Source organism: Etheostoma cragini, chromosome 10 (assembly GCF_013103735.1).
Source record: "Etheostoma cragini isolate CJK2018 chromosome 10, CSU_Ecrag_1.0, whole genome shotgun sequence".
NCBI lineage: Eukaryota > Metazoa > Chordata > Actinopteri > Perciformes > Percidae > Etheostoma > Etheostoma cragini.
Window position 1 is genome coordinate 22,777,470 of NC_048416.1, and position 22,464 is coordinate 22,799,933.

Genomic DNA, 22,464 nt, shown 5'->3' on the forward strand with positions numbered 1-22,464 from the left:
ATACAATTTAAAATCTTACACCGTGCGCACATTTCTCCTTCCCAGCGAAGTAAATTCAATGCAAGCCTCTCACCATTTAGTCTAAAATGTAGAGTGGATATTGGTAGTCTTACACACTGTTACTGGTCCTGCAGGGAAATTCAAAATTGTTGGCATATAATAAAATGTGAATTAGATAAGATTTTCTCTGTTTGCACACAATTCAACCCATTGTATTTCCTACTTGGTTTAACCAATGCCGGTATTACTGGTAAATATCAGCGTCAACTCTACAGAATGCTAACCTTTTGTGCAAGAAAATGTGTGGTATTGAATTGGATTTCTGACAAAGTACCAAGTAAATCACAATGGCTAAATATAGTACTGGACTATATATCTCTGGACTACTTGACGAGCAAACTGCACGATAAAGAAAATAACTTTTATAAAGTTTGGGAACCTTTTATTTCTTATGTAGGTTTTGAAACTTCGGTTCTTCTTCGGAGAGGATTTGTAATTTGAGGATGACCGAATTGTAAACATCTGAGATGTTTTGGTATTGACCATTTGTTTCCAACTGCTGTCCTTTTTTTCTTTTTCTTTTTTTTTCTCTTTGGTAGGTATGTATATGTGTGTATGTGTACGCATATGCTCGTATATAGGTATGTAACTTTAAGAGCTGGATTGTTCTCTTGTTCTTGTCTTGTATTGTATTTGTTTGTTTGTCAAAACGTTGAAAACAATAAATATAATTATAAAAAAAAAAGTGCCAGTAGCACTCCCATTCAAAAGGCCATTTGACCAAAAAACAATAATACGGTAAATCTTAAAAGTGGCATGCTATTTATAATGGCCCTGCGATGGTGGAGAATGTTCTCTTAAATGTGACCGAAATTACAGCAGAAAGGAACGTGAGATACCGATCAAGGGTTATTATTTTGTCTTTGTATATGTTATCATACAATGACACACTTTAATCAGGCCAGTGTAAAATAAAGTGTTACTATGTCATTCCTTTTTCTGTCGACGCTTTGTTGCTAGTCAACAAAGGAAATGCCTTGTTTAGTCTGCTAGTTACATTTTGTCGGTCTAATGTAAGACAACAAATGGTATTTGTAGTTCAGCACAGCAAAATGATTGGTATATGCTCTCAGCATTCATACTCTGATCTCGACACTGAACCTTTAGCACACCTCAGCATTTCATCAATGCTGTGAACAGTATTTGTTTATGGGTGTGGCTAGATTATGAAAGATATTTCTTTAATTGAGAACTTTTGGACCACAATAGCTTGAGGAAGTGAGTACATACATTTCCATACGACACAAGTACTGCGGCGAACTAATAATTATCCTCCTGAATGACTCCCTGTGGTTTTCTTCACTGTAAGAGATTTTTGTTTATAGACAGAATGTAGTAATTTAATCCCTGTTCAGTGGAGTCTGGTTGTGTAACATTTACAGAGTAGTATAAATGGAATCCACAAAGCCACTTGTAGTAGAACTGTGAAGTAATACTTTTAATTTCTTTAACATTTTGAGCGTTTCTTGCATTCTTTATTGGTAACGCAAACAATTAGGAGTAATGATTTTTTTTATTTAAATCCTTAATCCAAGATTTTTGAGCATATCAACATACAGCCAACTAGTTTTGTTGATTTGTAATCACAATTTGCAGCATTTTGTAAAACAATGCAATAATATGGTCCTAATGATTCCACTGGCAAAGTCAAACAATATTAAAGTACATGCAATTTATTTTATACAACATCAAATGTTGAAGTGATTTCAATAATCACTGGATGATGGACACATGAAGAAGAAGATGATGGCCAGTACCTGTTCATTGATGGAGCTGTAGTCGTTGGTGGTGGAGACGTCGTCGTCCTCTGAGTCAAACAGGCCATCCTGGTTGTCCAACAGCTCTGCAAGAACTCTGCTGACAGACTCCTGGTCTCGAAGGTCCTCTCCTTCTGTTGACAGACTGCAAACAAAAGACGAGTGTGTTGTGTTTGTTGTACGCTGCTTCGCATGGGATTTAAAATAATTACAATAGCTGAATAAATACGTGTATAAGTGCCTGTGTTTGAATGCTTATGCCTAATAGGGGTGTGATGCAACCCTCAGCTCACGAGATGAGACAATATACAATACTGGGTTCACGAGAACAAGAAGAGATTTAAACAAAATGTTAAAAGAAGACTTTAAGGAAAAATAGTCTTTTATTTTTATTTTTTTTTATTTTTTTAATGGCAGAACTAATGCCAACCAAACGATTTTAAAGTGGCGGGTAGGGTTGGGTACCGTTCACATTTTTACCGCTACCTGAAATTCTGTGCTGCTAACAAATGGTAACTTTCCCCGGTATTTTCCCTCTGTCATGACAAATACTGTATTTCCGTTGTAAAAATAATCCCAAACCTATTTATCCCATTTACTTAGAACATTTAGTTATTTAATTAAAAACACTTTACGCACAACACAAAATAAAACACCCCCTTCTCACCTTCCGAGCTCTTTCATACAACCTATTAAATCAAATAAATGTTCACACTGCACTGTGACTTTTATTTTTGTATGTTATTCTATTTTAGCCTGTTTCATTTGCATGCTTTTAATTGCTCCTTAATGCACTTTTAAATGCATTGTTGCTGAAATGTGAAATGTGAAATGTTCATAGGTCTCCACTTTCTAATGATTTGATGATATGGGTCCATTTGCACTACCAGTAAAGATTTGCAACCAAATAACATAACAGTTTTGACACAAGAAATTTAAATACATATTCAACCCTGCAGATCCACACCTTCTACTGCTTTATGCGCATTATGGAAATGCAAACAATCAAAAAGCCTGTATAACCTGTCTGGAACTTTTAAATAAATACTTGTCAAGCAGAAAAAACATACACTTGGTCGCCCTTAGCTCAGTATTTGACAGATCAGATTGTTTTGCAAAAGTATAATGATCGCGATTATTAACCATAATCGTCAGACATGCCCTACTGCAGGCATCTTACTGGAAGATGTCTGGTCCGAAGACAGCAGCCAGTGTCCCAATGTTCCAACTCTCCTGTTGAAGTGAAGCCACACTGGCCAGGAAGCGGCACAGGAAACGCAGCAACCCGTAGTTCAGCTGGGGAAGCTGCTGCAGCAGGTACTTCAAGTTTCGACACAGATCCTCTTCATTGCTGTAATCTGGGGATATTTAAGAGTAGGACATCAGTTATGATTACATGGGAGTTTGAACATTGTACATATTGTACATACTGTAATTACTTTTACTGATATAGGCTTTTTATAGTCATCATTACTATTAGAACTTGTACGATTTCTTAATGCTGCATTCAATGTTACTACAACGCTCCTTTTCCTTACTGTACTTGGAAATACATCATCATCATATCATCGTACTCACAGCTCAAATAACTAATGTCTACAAGACCACAGTCGTACCTGGTTTTGCAAAATCAATTTAGATAAAAATCCAGAAATAAGAGTGGCAAAAAAGGCCAAATTCTCTGCTACATGCAAACTAACATCATGCACTAACTTCAAAATAGAGCAAAATAAGAACACATCAGATGTTGGTTTTAAAGTGGATAAAAAAGAAGAAAGAGGGTGGGGGTGAGTGAGTGAGTGGAGAAATTGCATGAGAAGTGGCAAAAAAAGTAATCCTTCTCACACACCTTGGTGCAGCTGTAGAATGTGCCCCTGTATCGCTGTTGGGATAACAGGCTCAGGAAGCTCCTGCAGGAAAAGTCGGAGCAAACTGACCACTGAAGCCAGGTCTGCGTCTTTCTCTAGCTCCACCTCCTCACCACTGTCATATCGCTGGCGCAGCCAATCCACACGCTCTGCATTGCCATTAACAAGGAAGAGCCCCTCCAGGTCCAGATGACCTGGTGACACATTCAGCAATAATTACTTACTTTAAAGTGCCCATATCATGAAAAAAAACTTTTTCTGGGATTTGAGGTCACTGGTTCTTCCACACGCATACAAACTTGAAAAAAAAAAAAACTATCCATGCTGTTTTGAGTGAGATACCGGTTTGTAGTAGTAGTTAGTACTAGGTAGTTCATCTGGAGGCATGACTACACTGACTGTTATCATTTCTGTGTGTGACATGTCACTTAGTGTTGAGTGTTTGTGATTAAAAGGACAAACGTTTTTTTTTATATTAAGATTTCGCTCCTTTACCTAACTAAATGGAATAAATTCCCCTGTACTTTGAGCTGTCCACTTGTGATCCGATCACTCAGATCAGATTTTAATACCAGCTCAGAACAGGGCCACAATCAGAGCACCAAAATAAAAAATAAAATAAAACACCTTTTCACATTACAATAGCTGATGTCCTCACTATATTGTTGATCAACGATTATATAAAAACATGGATAATCCCTCGTTAAAGTATTTCTCAACAGAAAGACAGTCAGACCCTGTTTTTTGTATTGTATGAGTGATTAAATCTGTCACAGATGCCAAAGCTTTGGTCCGACACACACCTTAAAGTGCTTTCCATTTCTTATCTCTGTTTTACATCAGACTGCCCTTTTCCTACATATTTTTAACACCATGCTCCTACTAAAACCTCAGACATCACACACAAATAAAATAGGAGAGATTAAGGTCTTTTCGCCAGCTAAATAACTTTTGGACTGGCAGCACCACTCTAATTAATGTGCCAGCAGAGGCCCGAGAGGATTAAAGACTTATTACATAACCTCATATGGTTGAGAAGCCCCTGGGTCACACAAACCACCAATCTGCTTCACTGGTCAAGTGAGGGGAATTGAGGTGAAGCTTCATTCCAATAGTTCAAAAATTCACTAACTGGTTTTGCAAGAAAATGTCTTTGTGACTATCTCCACACAGAAGACTAAGAAAGGAATAAGAAAAAGAAGGTTTTCCATTGTTAATCTTGTCATGTGTGTTCACCATTCTTTGTTGATGTGCTGATTATGTTTCACAAACCCCCCGGCCTAAGTAAAACACCTATCCAACACACTGGTATTACTTTCTATAAGTATTAGATATATCCAGGATACCTTTCTCTTAATCTTTAAATCTGAACGTTATTTTATTTCGGGGGGCCTTTTTACAGCCATCAATTGCTTTTACTGTAAGACACAAAGTAAATCAATTCTTCAAATGGATATGAACATGCTTATGCAAATTTGCACAGATGCTGAGACATAGGAAACAAGTTAAACAAATGTTAATGACTTAATTTCTCCATTTCTTCAGGGTTCTCACCAACAATGCATCCTTAACACAAAGAGGATTAATTAGTTAGATGCCTATCTGAGGGCTATATGTGCTACAACACAAAACTGGAACTGAGGGTGTTATATACTGTAGCCAGTACCAATACAAACCAAATGCAGATATATTAGGTCTGTGGCTGGTTAGTTTAATTTCTTTCTTTTTTTTAACTACATTTTACTGCAACAGTTTTTTTATCTCTCTGTTCCGGAAGCCCAGATGGCTCAGTTGGTAGAGCGGGCGCCATATATAGAGGTTTACTCCTCGAGGCAACAGGACGTGGTTCAACTTCGACCTGCAGTCCTTTGCTGCATGTCATTTCCCCTCTCTCCCCTTTCATTCCTTCAGCTGTACTGTCAGTAAATACCTAAAAAAGGCCCAAAGAATAGTCTTAAAAGAATGAAAGAAGAGACATGTTCCACGGGGGAAGTCAGAAAAACCTAGGCCAGGACTTTGTTCGGTTCCCCTCTCCACTGTTTTCACAAGTGCAGCTGTATTTGACAGAGCGGTTATGTAATGAAGAAGGAAGCGGACCGTGGCTCTGTCTGCCAGTGCATTCAGAGTTCATCTTATCACATAAACTGGATCTCTGCTAACGACATATTTTTGGTTTATCAAGATGCAAAGCAGTCAACAACAACAGGGCGTGCTTGGGATTTTGAAACATTACAGAAAACAATCAGATGAACTGAGTGCTCAGAAGTCTGTACTTAGAAGTGATACATAGTGGAATTCAAGTGGGCTGAAACTGGTATTGGTAGTCTTATTCCTGCTTTCCCATTTCAATCTTAAATCATGTGAAATGTCACTACAGTTCTGCATTTTTCCATGAAAAATTCCATGAAGGTACAAAGTCCGGTGTTACTGAATATAAGGTTTTAAAGAATAAATTATGTTTTGTTTGAGTAAGAAATTATCATATTTTTTCATTCAAAAATTACATGTTCTCGCTTTTAACAAAGCTGAGATGAATCAAACATATTCGCAAGGGCAATTACAAAATAATGTAAGCTCTCGATACCTGCAGGGGGATGTAGGTGGATGTTAACAGTGGAGAACATCCAGATGTTAAAGATTGTGTTTCATTCAGTATTTGGTAAATAACTGTATAGGTTTATGCTTTGTACTTTAATTTTGAGCATTGTATAGAATTTACAGTTAACATTTTCCATTAAATCAACAATTAGTTTACTCTTGAATCTTTAATTATATTTAAGAATAAATCGGAAGAAGATTTTAACACTCATATACATTTAGTCAATTTCTGCAAACAAATTATGTGGGTGTGTATGAGTCAAGCCAATATATTTGATGACAGATTTTCTAGGGTCATCAGGGATTATAATTTACAGAAATTGCTTCATCGGCGTCATCAGTATTCCTTGATATTTTAGGTTTGAAAATATTGATTTGATGTATATGAGCACATATTGAATATGAAATGATTTTAAACAAAAGATCTGTAGCCCAAAAGTAAAAAAAAAAAATCCTAAATTTGAATAAATGGTAGCAAAAGAAGTGGCTTGAGGTTTTGGGGTTTAAGCATCCCTGCGTTTATTTGTGTGTTTATTTGTGTGTGTGTGTGTGTGTGTGTGTGTGTGTGTGTATCACTCACCATGCTCCTCAATGTAGTCAACAATGTGTTTCACCAGTGCAGGAACCTCATGGCCACTGATTGTGTGTGTGCGCGTCACCTCCTCCAAAGGAACGCCAAAAACACGTGTGGTGCTGGCCGAGCTACCGCCCTCGTTGCATGGCAACGGAGACACACTCTTCCTCATTGCCTTCTCCTCCTCACCACAACCCCGCCAAGGCCCTCACGTCTTTAGGGGAAAAAGCAACCCAGAAGGAGGGAGACCAGACAAAAAAAGTTAGATGGAATGATTTACAAAATAAGAGCCTTGGTAAATCATTTTTTGTCATGTTTGCAAACTTCTCCTCCTTACACTTAACAAAAAAAAGAAAAGAAGAAAGGGGAGGGGGGGGTCACTGGTCAGCAAACGCATTTACACTTAGTCCTTAAAGGGAGAGGAATAACAGGTGGAGGTTGGGAGCAAGAGTATATGTTATAGCGTCTGTGACTGGGGAAAGTCCACTGTCCAATGGCCACTGAATACATATATGACCAAAACAGTAAATTTTTATCAAGTGGGTCAAAAGACTTTTTTTAATGAGCCCTTAGGACATGTTTGCATTCAAACTACCAAACAACAAAACGGTTTAAACAAAATATAGGTTTCATGTAGCCCTGCATTTGGGGAGCCATAGCAAGAAAAGAGGGAGACAGATTTAGGTAAAGTATCTGAGTGGTGGTGTTGCTGTCAGGCAGGGATTATGAAGCAGGTGTCCCGCATATCCTGTGTAAATTACAGGGTGGCTAAATTAGCACCCTAGGATTTTCCCCTGTATAAAGTAGTATTGTATCAACTTCCTTCTTACTCCCACAGGGAATGTTTTACATTATATTAACATGAGTCAGTGTGGGTGAAAGTCAGCAGTTTGTTACATAATCATGATTTCAATTAAATTCCCATTCCTACAGTATCTGTCATGTCCTCTGCCATCCTCATGCAAATGTGATGCGTGAATGCCTGAGTTAGACAAAGGGGTGGAAATCAATGCAAAGCAAGCATGAATGCGCAACAATCATGTCTGTTCAAAGTTTGACTTTGATGATGGTTGTTTGGTGAGTGCAAACAGTGGCAGATGGTGTTCAGTGTACTCATTGGGGGAAGAGGAACAGAAAATGAAAACTGCTTTTGTTCCAGTTAAGCTTACAGTATAGGTCAATTAATATTGGTATTTTAAAGATAAAAAAGAGTTATCACTAATCAAAATTACAACAGATTCAAAGTGGTCAGCTGTTTGTTGCTCCTTTCACTACTCTGATAACCAGTTTAAAATCAGTTTGTTGTATTTAAGGTCATCTTGTTATAAAAGATGACACAACAGAACTCCTAGTAAGGAATTCAAGGATATTTTTGTTTTCACATAAAGCTTTAGTAAGTAAATTGTCTAAGTCAGTGTACAGGAAATGTTTTATTCTTACATCATATTCAGAGTGGCAATGCGCTAATGTTCAGCATCATGACAAAAGTTACTGTTCTTGTTTTCCCTTACAAGAACTAATGTGCTGAATCAGCTAGTATTTTGTTGCCCAGTTTAGTTTATAAGCCTTGGCTATATCAGATGTCAAAATCAATCGGATCAAAGTTAAGTGGGTCCATTCCTTCCTCCAGCAATGGATGTGCCTGCATGTGTGTTTACTCACCGTGTAGCAGTGAAAGTGTGTGTCCTCTCCTCCCCTAGCCAGAGAACCACCAAACCATCTATGGCTGCTTTAGGTTGTGGCAGAAGATGAGCCGGTAGTTCCTCATTGACGGACCGCTAATCCCTGTTGCAGGATTCCCTTCTAGCTACACTAAGGTGAGACAGAGAGAGAAAAAGAAGAAGAGGGAGGGACATAAGAAAAGAACAAAAAAGAAAGGGTGAAGACAGAGGTGGGGAGAGAAAAATAGATGGAATCTGTTAAGTAACAATTCCTGGTATGTTTACAATCATAAAAGACAATGTATGCTTTTGCATTGACCAGTTATACAAACTTAACTTTAAAAATCTTGCTATACACACAAATCAAAATAAGAGATGCGGGGACCGTGCCAACACGGACATTCACTGCAACATAATGTGGGCACCACATAAAGTGACTTCCATGCTAGTACTTCTTCTGTGCAGCACAAACGTTCCTTAATAATAATAAAAAAACGGAAGATTACTTTAAGCGAAGGTGACTTTCAAAAGCATGTTTAAGGCTTAAGCATGGAATGACTACAAAATAAACACCCCAGTAGACAAAGAAATGTGATTAAAACTTGTTTGACAAACACTGTATATGTCAAAATCTAACTCAGATTTATATGTATTTTTTTTTTATCTTGGAAATGTAAATAAAAAAATTGCTCCATCAAGATACATCCATAAGTAGTTTGTGATTGGACATGCTGTGCAAGCACCGCCTCTTCTTTGTGATTGTGTGGGTTGCTGGATTGGGCAACTCTGGGTTGATTAAACTAGTTGTTAACCACTGTTGTGACACAACTTATGCGGGACCACAGTTGTTAGTAAAGGTGAAGCCGGGTGGAATGTTGATCTTGATTTGTACTACAGGCCTCAGAGGTCCTCTTTTCTCCTCATTTACCGTTTTTGGTGCTTAAGGGTAAATATCTCTTTAGTTTTTTGCAAGATGCAGAACACTCCAACCCAACGCCCCCCCCATTGTCCATGCCTTGAGGTGTCATGCTGTACAAGTGTCAGCTAGAGGTGAGGACCAAACACAATAATTTAACTGATACCGGTTAGGCAGGAAAGCTTTGTCAGCTTGTGTGTCTTGCATGTCTGTGCATGTGTATGCGAGCAAACTGTCATTTTGAATCTGTGTATGTTAAGTGTGTGACTGTTAATTGCTGCCTCTTAAGCATGCAAGCATGTATGCTTGTACAGTATACAGTACACTTTTTAACATTTCATCACTTGGTGCTAGATAAGACTTTTACCACACCACTGCACTAAGGGCAACCTGCATAACTGGTTTACTTACATTTAGCATTCATCTTAGCATATTATTTAAGCAGGTACACTTTTTTGTTTTTCCCATCCTGTGCTTATTCAAATATTTGTTCTTTTATTATATTCATATTTTTATTTCATGTATATTGTATGTATGTATGTATATTTTTCCTAATATTTCATTTATATTTATATTCTGTGCTTTGTGAATAATTTTGCTGCTATCTATCTATGTGCACTAAATGTGGCTGTCAAGTGTGTGTGTGTGTGTGTGTGTGTGTGTGTGTGTGTGTGTGTGTGTGTATATGGCAGATTGTATGAAAGGGTGAATGTGTGTTGGTTTGTCAAAGTGTGCATGAAAAGAAAAACTGTCGACTTAGCTGGTATATTTGAGACTATGGCCTTGTGGTAAAATATTAAAAACACAATTCTGTTTTTGAGAGTGTTATGGAGTCAGAAAGACGAGAGAGAGAGAATGAGGAAGAAGGAAAAATACACCTGCTGGAAATAAACCATGGTCTTTCTTTTTCACACATGCACAGAGTTGAGCCTGGATATGTAGGGTTTGTTAAAAGCAGCTAAGATCTATGAGTTAAGAGTTAGAGCAGAAAATCCTAACAGTGGCCAAAGCTCCTCAAATAATCAAAAAAATGAATCAATAAATCAGCAAATACAATCACAAACAATTCTTTACAACAAGCATTCTTTTCTCTCTATTTTTTAAATTATTTTTTGGGGCATTTTTAGGCCTTTATTTCTGACAGCTCAACTTTTAGACATGAAAGGGTAGATAGAGAATGAGAAGAGGGAGAAAGAGGGAATTATATTTAGGTTGGAACTGAACCTGTGCAGTTGAGGACTGAGACTCTGTATATGGGCGCACGCTCTACCTGGTGACCTAACCAGGCGCCCAACAACAAGCATTTTCAAGTGTTTTGGCAACTACAACGTGGAAATAAAATCCTGTGCCATGGTATGAAAGATGTAAAACCCCAAAACTGCAGTCTGGCAATGCTTCAAACATTTCAGATACAAGGAAAAAGCTATTTTAACTATTTAAGGTACAAGGGAATAATCAAGAATGATAAACAATTTGTCATTCATTCAGTCTAACATTTTTATGTTGTATGAAAATGGCAGTAAAAAAAAGAATTCACAGTCAGAAATGATTTTAATTCTGATACTATAATTAACTTTGGCTTTCAACATCTTTGGTTATTGTAAAACCTAAATCTGTGACCTTTTAAGTACAGTAAATGTTATTACTCCGTTTAGTGGGAAAGTGATGATCTAGAATTGCAGAATTTCAGAGTTTCTTTGGTATTCAGTTCAATGCCAGATGGGCTAAAGGCTCTTTAAAAACTAAAAATAGATCTTTATTTAACGCACATAATAACACATAATTCCAACCAGATGTGTAAGGTTACTAATAAATCAATACATTTCTATAATGAATAGCTCTAGGTAGGACTGATACCTGAGCAGTAAAGGTGCAATGCAGAAGCTATTGAGCTACATAGAACAAAATAACAAAAACAAAAATCTAATCTTTTCACCTTTCTATAGCACAGGCAGTACTTATTTTCTGCCTTAAAAGGCCCTGGTCTAGCCTCCTCCACCTTTTTCAGTCAAACCAAAACTATTAGGGTAAGCTTCACTTCACTTCCACCTGCAAGCTACACGGTACTTCAAGAGGTTGACCTATAAATTTGTATGACTCACTGGTACACAGACAATATGCCAGGAGTAGACAGGATAGAGCAGTCTGCCAATATGGAAGCAGCTTTCACTTGAGCCGAGTCATAGCGTACATAGCTTTTGGTCACATTAATAGACATAGTCATTGCAACCTCCACTAGTCAGTCTAACTACCTGGATACCCATGATATGGTTTGCAAGTTTAACTGTACATTGAACAGATATTGCTGATATTTGATGACATTTTGATTACAGATTATTTATTGCAAGGTTATTTTTACTATAATTATTAATAATAGATAGTAAAACCCAAACATCTTTTGATATTGGTTGTTTATTCCTGTAAAAAAAAAACATTTTTCCCATCTTACTGAACTCTCAACAGCGTATTCAACATTTTCTTATCACTTATGCTTATAAAAAGGTGGGTGTCAGGAGTCTTATGTTTGCTCATAAAGATTGTCCAGTCCTCTTATGGCATTCTTCAGCCTCTATTCTTTCCAAAACCAACTCAACTGCTAGGTCCTAAGCCTCTTTAAAAGCTAGAGAAAATCCCACTATTGGAGTTGAAATTCTTTTATTGGTACAGGGCCAAAACTGAGGTATTGAAATCAAAAGAGGTTATCTGGCTATCACCAGACCAAGCCAAGTTCTATAGATTTGAGCCAACAGGCATAGTTCAAATGACTCTGTAAGCAATTGGAAAGTCCTTCAACCAATCAGACCAACGATCCAGGTGACGAAGCGGCATCAACAGATTGGTGGCGGTCGGTGGCCGCTGCTATGTTGAATGTAAACAAAAAGCTGTTTGGTATCTTCTCTATCATCATCGTGTTAAACTCGCAAATAGCACGCCAGGTATATAAGCCAGTTTGTGATTGGTTCCCCTAAAATTGTGAACTGAAGCAGGAGAATTAAACAGGTGCAGGTTTCCAGACTGAGCTGCAGGGCAAAATCAAATCGAAGACAGAGTGGGTGGGGTTTAGCCAGTCTAAAAACTGAATGGATATGAAAAACCATTAAGTACTGCAAAATGTTGTAAACTGATTATTTTGACGACCACAATTTTGAGGGGTTAACTAGCACAATACCATAGTGCAAACAACTTTTAAGCGAGGGTGGTCCGGTTACTGCCAAGCTCAACATTGAGATGTAACAGACAGAAGAGGACAATGACACTCAGATTAGGTAACTCAATGTTCCTAAACCAATGCCTTGTCTGCCATGAAAACTGACCCTAAAAAGGCCTCTGTAGTGAGGATTTGGTCAGTAATGGAACAGTCTAGAATGGCTCTGTCTGTATGTGTGTCTTAATCTCAGATATCATGCTTGACAACCTCCACTTCAACAATGAGGCACATTGTTAGAAGGGAAACAGAGAAAGTTAATGCGGTGCACTAAGAGAAAGAAAAAGTAAGTGAGAAAGAAAAAAACTAGGACCCGAAGAAAAAAAGGCCAACAGAGAGTATAAGAACACAGAGAAAAGTATAAAAGGGGAGACAAAACAAGACAAGCCATATTAAGACAGACATGTCAGCAAACCTCATTCATTTCTGGTGGATTACTGTGTAATATGAAACGGATAATTCTACTGTTTACATTGCAATAGTCAAAACTAAATTAACTTCTCAGAGTTGTAAAATCCTCACAATATAAACTGCTATACATTGTTTAGGCATCTGATAACTTTCAAACGTTCAAACTCATGAAACTACTAATTAGGACTTTTTACATTCTGTGGTAGCCGACCACAACAAAAGTTAAGATTAAGTTAATATTGTTATACTATGAGTAACTAATTTCTTTAAACTTTTAGGAAACACAACGGACAAAGATAAACTTAAAAACCTTGAGAAAAGAGAACACAATGTACGTTATACACCAGACCTATTTGGAAATCTGTACTTTGGTTTTTTATCTTAATTCACAGTACTCTATAACAGTGGTGGCAGCAGCACATTTAAAAAGCCTACTGTATATCAGATTTCAGTTGGCTTCTAAAAGAGCCGCTTGCACACATCCAGAGATAAAGCTTAAGCAGCGCTCTGCAGGGTATTAGCAGTTAAAGCAAATTTCTTTTTAAAGAAAGGGGACAGGTTCAATACGTGCAATACTGTTTCAACCTGTGAAGTAGGCTTTAGGGAGACATTTAGGACAGCTGGTTCAGATTTCTTTTTAGCAAAATTCTGCATCAACAAATACAAGAGTACAATCATATTCTATAAAGGCAGTTTTACATTCATCACATACAAGAACAAAACCCCTTTTAGGATTACTCTGTGATCTGCCAAATAGCCTCAGCACAATCCAAACATGGTGAACGACTAAAATAAAAAAGAGATTAAATATTTACAAAAAGGTGCATCATGTTGGGAAAACCCCCCAAAATAATAAAAAAATCAAAGCAGTCAAACCCTACATACTTTATCATCTCCAGCCAAAATGTCATGGTCAACTAAAATCAGGGAAGTGGAACATGACAGAAAGAAAGGTTGGACAGCAGGAATCCTTTTCAGAAGTTAAGATTCAGCCGATATCTACGTCAGTCTACAATCCCCCAGGGGAAAATCATAGCTAAAAATAGTGTATCAATGGGCACCCAGATAGCTCAGTTGGTAGAGCGAGCGCCCATATATAGAGGTTTACTCTTCGAACACAGCAGGGCCAGGTTTGACTCCAACCTGAGGACCTTTGCTGCATGTCATTCCCCTCGTTCTCCCCTTTCAAGCATTGAGCTGTCCTGTCAAAAGGCCTAAAATGCCCCAAAAAAGAATCTTTAAAAAATAGTGTATCAAAGTCAATACAATCTATATTAAGATACATAAATTTAAAACCAAAGAGATCCATTTTTTACTCACAACCAAACCGATCTCTTGACTAGGAAGTCCCTAAACAAAGATTTTCATGTTTTGCTGCCACGAATAAAATACATTCATGACGAGCGAAAACCTCTCCCAATGTCGAGGTCAGAAACAAACCTTGGGCTGAATCTACTCATCCGGGCAGCAGCCAGGTATTACCACTTTCACGGATAATGAGGAGCTTAAAACAAAAAAGTCTGAAAAATGCTAACTGCTAATGTATTGTTTTGATCGCTCCCAAGAGCCTGAGAGAGTGAGTATGTGACTGAGAGACAAGCTGCACAAATGTGGGACTCACATTCCACTCAAATGGAAGAATTTTAAAAGTTCCAATTTTATGAGAAAAAAAGGATGATAAGTCTACTCCCAACAAGACTAGTGTGTTGTGTCTTCAAAAAGACTTTTTCTAAAAACAATCGTTGAAAAAGAAAGGTTGTCATATATTCAGGCCGATATGGTTTAAGTATTTCTTTGACATATGAAACACCTTCGATGCCATTCTATGAGCATTTATCTTAAAAACTATGGGAGGAATTTTGAATAATGTTCAACTAGCATTAGATCAGTTAGTCCTCCAGGATGTTTAACTGTAAGAAGCTTAGCAACAGGAAGTATATTAATAACTTGCTTAATATGAGGTTCTTTTATGCTGATCTAAAGTGTTGCAAGCAGCACACAAACAGTACACAACACACACCTAACAAGCCCTAAAGAAACACCTATAACAACGGCTTGTGTCCATTTTAAGCTATCCGACATTTACACTGAGCCCTAAAGCTTGTCTTGTGGCGGTAAGAGTAAATTCATAATGTATAGCCAATAATATTAGGATAGTAAGTTTAAATTGCTCTTTTAACATAATGGCCAAAAATGTTTACCTCATTCTATGTAACATTACCTATTTCCTAATGTACTGTATTATTATGTAATATACTTAACAATCTAGTTGGAAACAAAGGCCAAGTTTGAGGCCAAATGTGCTATGATATTTTTATTGAGGCTTACTGGATTTTCAGTAGGGCTAAACGATTTTGGAAAATAATCTAATTGAGATTTGTTTTCACCAATATTGGGATTGCAATTTAAAATGTGATTTTTAAGCTCATTATCTGCTGTAATATTTAACAAAGACAAACACATTGATGACCGTCCAGCCTTGTAATACTGTGACATGTAATAATTACCATGACAACATAAAGCAATGATAAGTAAGCCTGGTGTAAACATTTATATTAAAGTCAATAAACTCTCAGCTTACATTTTTTGTGTAACATTAGTAAAATATGTGCAGAGGGCATGCTGTACCTATAATCCAGTGTATTTATCAAAGCCATCAGCCGAGGCTTGGTTCCAGTGCTGAGGTGCATCCTTTCTTTTGCAACAAATTTTACATGTTCTGTTACTCAAGTATGTTAATATGGAGTTAGGAGGGCAGTGATCTCTGTCGGGTGGCATTTTGCTTGCTTGACAGTTGACACCCTGGTGTTTGGCCTTTTAGCCATGCAACTATTGTGCATGGCTTTGTCGTATTTTTTTAAAAGTGATTATACAGGTTAGTGGTGTTGCCCCATGAGGGAGCAACATTAGAAAGGCACGTTTTGCACAATACAGGACTGTTTGCAGCAACTTCCTCTGCAGACTGTTTTACTCTTGCTTGTCATGTGACCAGGGTGTAATTGCAGCCTTTTCAGGTAATATGAATAATCTGACTCAGAATCATGGCAATGCAGTAAGCAGGTAAAGACAAGGGTATTTGAATATTATGAACTCTACTTTACCAGACCGGTTTAATTAATTGGAAAGATGAGTACATAATTTTAACATTAATCTAAGCCTGTCTGCCTCTTTGTCTGGCTGTCAACACTTACCTGTCTGTCTACCTTTTTACCCATGCTTCAGTTTACTTAAGATGCAGGAGAGGTTGTGCACACAGAAATTGTGTGCTCCCTGAAGTATTTAGTGATGCAATGTATTGACCTTGAAAACGTCAATGTGAACAAAAAAACAAAACATTTATGCTGTGTTTTGTCCTGCACACAACCCAGGTTGGATGTGCACACAATGCACCTTTTTGTGTTTGTTGCTGTTTCCGTTTACTTGGGGTGTCTATTTGCTTGTCTATCTGTACTGTTTCCACAAGAAAACAAGCTACTAATTAGTGTTCAATGTATTATTAATTTGAGAAAATTAAAGTTTTACATTCGATACCCTCCAGCCTTCATAGGATATAGTGGGTCAGCATTTGCTTACAGTTTTGAAATCACAGTTCTGTGTCTTACAGGCAGACAGCAGCAGGTCAAGTCAGGCAGGGGGGTGTGGCTGTAGAAGGATGAAAGGAAAAATTAGAGGAGAGGCAGCATTTTTTTGCATATTTTATGCTGAATAAAATAGTATCAGAAAGAGAATGGCAGGGGGAAAAAGTGGGGCAGAGCAGGAGAACATTGAGGCAGTAAAGCCAGTGCTTGCCCTTGAATCGAGAGCAGCCGCTCACTGACCTAGACTAGTCTAGCTGCTCCTCCCAGGCAAGCCCTGTCAGTAATAAATTAATAAGCACTATCTTAAGGGGATATGGGCTTCTTCAGGCCTTGTTATCCCTAACTCTGACCAAACCAGCAGAAGCTTATTATTATTTTTAAGATATAGGGAAGGTCAAACAAAAATAATGCGATATTTATTTACTTATATTTAGTTATTTTACCACTATATACTACTATTTTTATATAATACATTATATATAATCTACTGTGTAGTGGTAAATTGACTGCACTCACTTGCTTCTTTTGATTTTTCTTCAAGTGGATTTCGTTTGAAGCCTGAGGATCCGATGAATATGCCTGTCCTTGAGGATATAAATAATCAGTTGTTTTACAGAAAAATAATAGACAACTGTTTTAATAGTGATTAACTTTTTTATTACTTAAAAGTTAACTTATTTTTCAAGCAAAAATCTTAAACATTTTCTGTATCCTGGTTTTCAAAGGCAGCGATTCATTTCCTGCTTTTCTTTGTTTTCTATGTCAGTAACTTGAATATGTTTGGCTTTTGGACGTCCAGTCAGACTAGAATAGCAACATGAAGTCTTTCACTTACGATTTTTAAAATGGCATTGTTTTTGGTTGTTTTCTTATATTCTATAGACCAAACATTACATTTATGTTCTAATCTCACTGATGCATACATGACATTCTATTTTTTAACCTATACTGTATTCATAAAAAAAGATGCCTATGCTTTTTAAAGAAATATCTCTTCATATTACGCATACTGTATAGGTACAGTGCAACCACAGCCTTCTGTAGATAGAGGTTAATTGCCACTGCCAGGGTTAAGTGACCTGCTTGATAGCATTTGCTGAAGGAGGAGGTAGATTCTCTGAACTGGTGATCTACTAGCCTGGTTCACTACACTCCAGGTTATCATAGTTTCATGTCACCCTCCACTACGTTTAATAGAAGGGCTGAAATGCCATACAAATGCTCTAGTACAGGAAAGAGTAAAATAAGATCCATTCTTTGATGGCTTAAGGGGTTGTGACACTGCAAAAAGCTTAAACGCCTACAGTGGAAACAAGTGCAGCTCTATGCTGGCAACAGTGGGAGTACAACTTCCAGCCTTAGCAGAGCTTGCCAGAGTCACTGGGCACAGCCTCTTCTGATACAATGACATTGAGCCTTATTGATTTAGTATTGATCTATATCACATCTCTCTTGCTGTCTCACACCGATGGAAATTTCCAGACCACTGCTTACCAAATTACCAGCCAGTATGCTCCTGTCTTTGCTGCATTAAATAAAAGATCCCTCTCTACCTTTTATTCTGTACATGGCTGACAGCTCTATGAAAACAGTGACGGTGCCATGAGGTATGAGATTACAGCGTATAACTGAGGAAATCCCTAGGCTGTTAAATATCGTTGAATAAACTATCTTCGCTCTATTATATTGAATGAGACTCAATTAACACAGAACAAATAGCTTAAACAGGATAGTACTAGTCTTGTCATTTCCATTTGTGACTGTGTGTAAACAATAGATCAAAACACCAGCTGGGAGAGTAGCTGACAAATGAGCAGACAGAAGAGCATGCAAACAGTGACCATGCAGACTGACAGTACAGATTGAAGGATTGTCTCACGCAGCATACAGGAAGTGACGGGTTATTGTTTTATGTTAAACAAGTTTTTTAATGCTCATTTGATAAAAATGTTCCTGATCTGCATGACTAAGATTGTAAACCTTTAGGCTATAGATGACTGTTAAGGACAATAAAATAAGGCTGTACTGGTCCCTGGTTCAAATAGTAATTTTTTGTCTTAATTCAGTGATTTTTTAGCCTCTATTATTAGGTTGGATAAAGTGGTTATGGTTGGAGATTTTAATATTAACGTTGATAATATGTCTTGCACTTTTGATGCTGATTTTCTTACTGTCACTGAGTCTTTTAATTTTATCCAACATGTGTCTGGTACCACACACGTCAGAGGTCATTCTGAGGAGCTGCATATGACTTACCATGACTACGTTCTGTTTAAACTCTTTTAAATTAGATTTACTGCTCAGTAAACATGTAAGCTGTTCCCACATTTTAAAATTGCCTCTCAGCTGAGAAGTTTTCTGTGGCTTTTGACCAAAGTACAGTGCTGTCTTCTCGTGCTAATATTGTCTGGTCCACTCCTTCAACACATATTGCTCATCCGTTTGGATAAAGTGGCTCCAAGTAAAATGTGACAAAGGCTGTTGAACATGTCCAGCAGGACGTTGCACATCACTCCAATGTTGTACTCATTAAATTGGCTCTCGGTCAAGTTCAGGATCCAAACTATTCAAAAGCTAGAGATGACCAATTGAGCATAGCTCCAAAAAAGGCACTACTTTATTAGGCAAGCAACAACTCTCTGTCTCTATGGACTAGGCGTGTCTTCGGCAAATTAATTTGTCATGTGCTTCTGGTTCTATTACCGTTCTATTAGCTAGTTTTAAGGTTGGGTTATTTTGAGACATGACTTGCCCATGCGGTTACTCTTAGACTGCTATGTGTACAGTGACACAGCTAAAAGTGAAGTAATTTGACCGACAAAATTAAAGTCAGTCAACTATAGGTGTCTTAATAACGGTTGACTTACATTTTCGGCTTTTAGGGAGCATCCCCGGGTCTAACATGCTTCTAGAGCAGTGTTGGCTACTTTTGGTCACTGGGTCTACTGCCAGGAAACAGACATTATTACTTTATTCTTCAAACTAAGCCAAGCAGCACTATACTGCCAAGTCCAAGCCAGGAAAGCTCAACTCTGAAGTCAAGGTTGAATGAATCAATTAGCTCATGTATTTAAACAGCATCAGTCTACCCAACACGGTGAGCATGGATCCCTCAGTATCTAGACAGTGATATCGGTCTGGCTGGTAGACTGATTGACCCAAATGTGTCTTCTATTTTGTAATGAATATCTATAAAATCAAACTGAAGCTGAATCAACAAGACACTTTTTGGTGTTGTCGAATAAATTACAAAATCTTTACATGTGGCTTTGGCCCAGCTCTCAGTGGGAGTATTGCTTAACTAATGGGCACAAATGTCAATTTGGTAATATTAAACATTTTAACAATTTCTTAAGTATAATCACAAAATATTTGATGGTTACATGTTGGGTGTATTTTTCCCTTTTTATGTAGCACCGTTATCTTTTTTTCTATTGCTCAATTTATGAAGAAAAAAAAACCAAAAACATTTAAAGATATTTTACACTAAAAAGTTGATTAATTAAACTCTGTTGGCTAGCCAAAAAGAACCTACAAGTATCACTTTTAGCTCTGGTACCTTGTGAGTGGGCATTTGTCATTAAATATATATTAAATATATACCATGTATATACCAATGTGTGAACAAAGAGTGTACTTGGGAATTTCCTATCACACTTTAGTTTTAAAATATATTTTAAGCGGAAAAGCACAGACTTAATCTAATGCAAAAGTCCACAAACCAGGGTAGAAAATGGCACCTAAGGTTACAGATATAGCTTATGAAGGTAGGTTATCCTGTATTTCTAGTGATGTGACATTCATCACTACACAATCTCTGTTGTAGTTTGACACATTCAGGAGATGCTGTACAGTTACAGAGCACTGCCATTAAACCTACTGAGAACTTGTGCTTAACCCCAGATTACTTTAACCCAGCCAGATTATCGTTTCTGTCTGATTCTGCTAAATTAATAGCTTGCCTCACCAAATCCCCTGTCATTACCAAGTGACATCCTTTTGGCAAAGAGGAAAATATGTTTAACGAAAAACATAAAAATAACAAATAAACGGATTACAATAGGCCTGCACAATTCGGGGAACAATATGAATCATGATTTTATCTTAGAATTGATATCACGATTCTCTGCCACAAAGTGTAATGTTTATTGCACACATGAACCATGACAGAACCAAACAAATTGGCAGTACCAAACATATATATTTTTTGGCACCTATAGCACATCACCACAAGCCTGTTAACTTAGAGGCTTCAATGAAGAGAAGGGAGAGCATTGCAGCGCTTTAAAACAGTCTATGTTTAAAACTCAAAGAAGAAAGTAGGTTTTGTGATGCAGTCGGTTGGTAAAAATTAAATGAGAATCAAATTCATTTAAAAAAAAATATCAAACTTATTTAAAAATTTAATTGTGAACCGGGTAAATCGAGATCAAGATTTTATAACAATTATTCATACAGGCCTAGATGGCAAGTTTGTTTTGGGTAATCCAATGAAATGACAAATCAACGGAATTCCTTAATTTGATGCCAAGTCCTGTGAAACCAATATTGCCCAATAGAAAAATATTTACTGGCTGCTAAACGATGTTTTGTATTAACCAACACAAGGTAAGACTTCTATTTTCGACTCATCAAATTCTATTTTGCAATATGTTGTGCTTTCAATCAAATGCAAGGAAAGACGTGCTTTATGAGGAAAAATATATTAGTGTCAGCAAGTCACATTATTTATTTTCTCCATCGATTAAAGACCTTTCAGTCTTCCTATGTCTTTATAGTTTCTAATGAACATGCATAGTCCATGATCTGAAAGTAAAATGCTCTTGTGGGCCTGATCTTCATGGGGAAAGATGACAACACGAATACAAGATTTTTTCCCCCTGTTGAAGCCTTTGTTATTTCAGCTGCCTGACGGACTATCTCAATTTACACAATCTTTGGGCCAGGTCAGTGCCACACTGCGGGGACACCACTTTCAGCTTATTTTTCCTAATGTACACCAGAAGATAATGCTCCAAGGCTACTTTTTAGATAAGATGTTTTCTTTTGTTGCCTGCATCATTGTATTTCTATACAACTGCACTGCTTTGATAGCTCCTTAAAATTACTGTCAGCTTATTATTTTGTCCACTGTATTTTATGCTGCAATCAATAATTAAATGCTTAATCATAAATGCTAATTATATTTTAACCAATAAAACGCAAGGTTAATAAACATTTTCATACAGGTGTGACACAATGCAGATGGATTAAATCTGGTGAAATTCTGGCAATGTGGGTCCAGCTTTAGAGAGACTTGGACCACGTTTGGTTTAGCTTGGCCCCTGTCCACAGAGTCTAAAACCACTCACTGACCTGGCAACAACAATCCCACACTGTAGGCAGCTGCATGGTTAGGACACTGCTGTGACTGCTGTGTGTGCGCGTGAGTTTTGACACCATTGCTATGTGCATATGGAAAACCTTCACATAAAAAGGCTACAGGTTCGGCTAAGGTACACCTAATGAGAATGAATACCATGGCCACGCCTCTGTCTCACTGAGGTTGAATTAAATTTGTATCTTCACTGAGTTAACTCCACATTTGCGATCCAATCGTTTTCAAATGTGTGGCTTTAACATTATATTTTAGCTCTATAACAATGTTTTCAAACTAAGTTTAGAGACCCAGACTGGACAGTGAATCGGTATCTAGGGAGTTGCAATCTGTATTAGTCTGGGAAGTCAGGTTAGTCAAAAAAAGAATAATATACTGACTGAGTTGCTAGGCTAATCAAACACCTAGCTAAAGCTTAAAGGATTAGGCGGTCAACAAGTGGATTTATTTTAATAATCA

The 22,464-nt window shown here is 37.4% G+C and overlaps 1 protein-coding gene across 6 annotated transcripts in view; it reads right to left on the minus strand.

Moving 5' to 3' along the window:
• The window catches only part of fam13b (family with sequence similarity 13 member B), a 65,618-nt gene that overhangs the window by 39,433 nt on the left and 3,721 nt on the right, over nt 1–22,464 (minus strand). For 4 of the 6 annotated variants that reach the window (XM_034883042.1, XM_034883043.1, XM_034883044.1 and 1 more), the window contains exons 2-6: nt 8,520–8,669; nt 6,864–7,071; nt 3,667–3,879; nt 2,998–3,175; nt 1,818–1,962 (exon numbers count right to left, since the gene is read on the minus strand). In XM_034883042.1, the coding sequence (XP_034738933.1) occupies nt 1,818–1,962; nt 2,998–3,175; nt 3,667–3,879; nt 6,864–7,029 (702 nt within the window). In that variant the 5' untranslated portion in view covers nt 7,030–7,071; nt 8,520–8,669. The remainder of the gene's footprint in view (nt 1–1,817; nt 1,963–2,997; nt 3,176–3,666; nt 3,880–6,863; nt 7,072–8,519; nt 8,670–22,464) is intronic. The other 2 variants (XM_034883040.1, XM_034883041.1) reach the window with 2 other exon arrangements.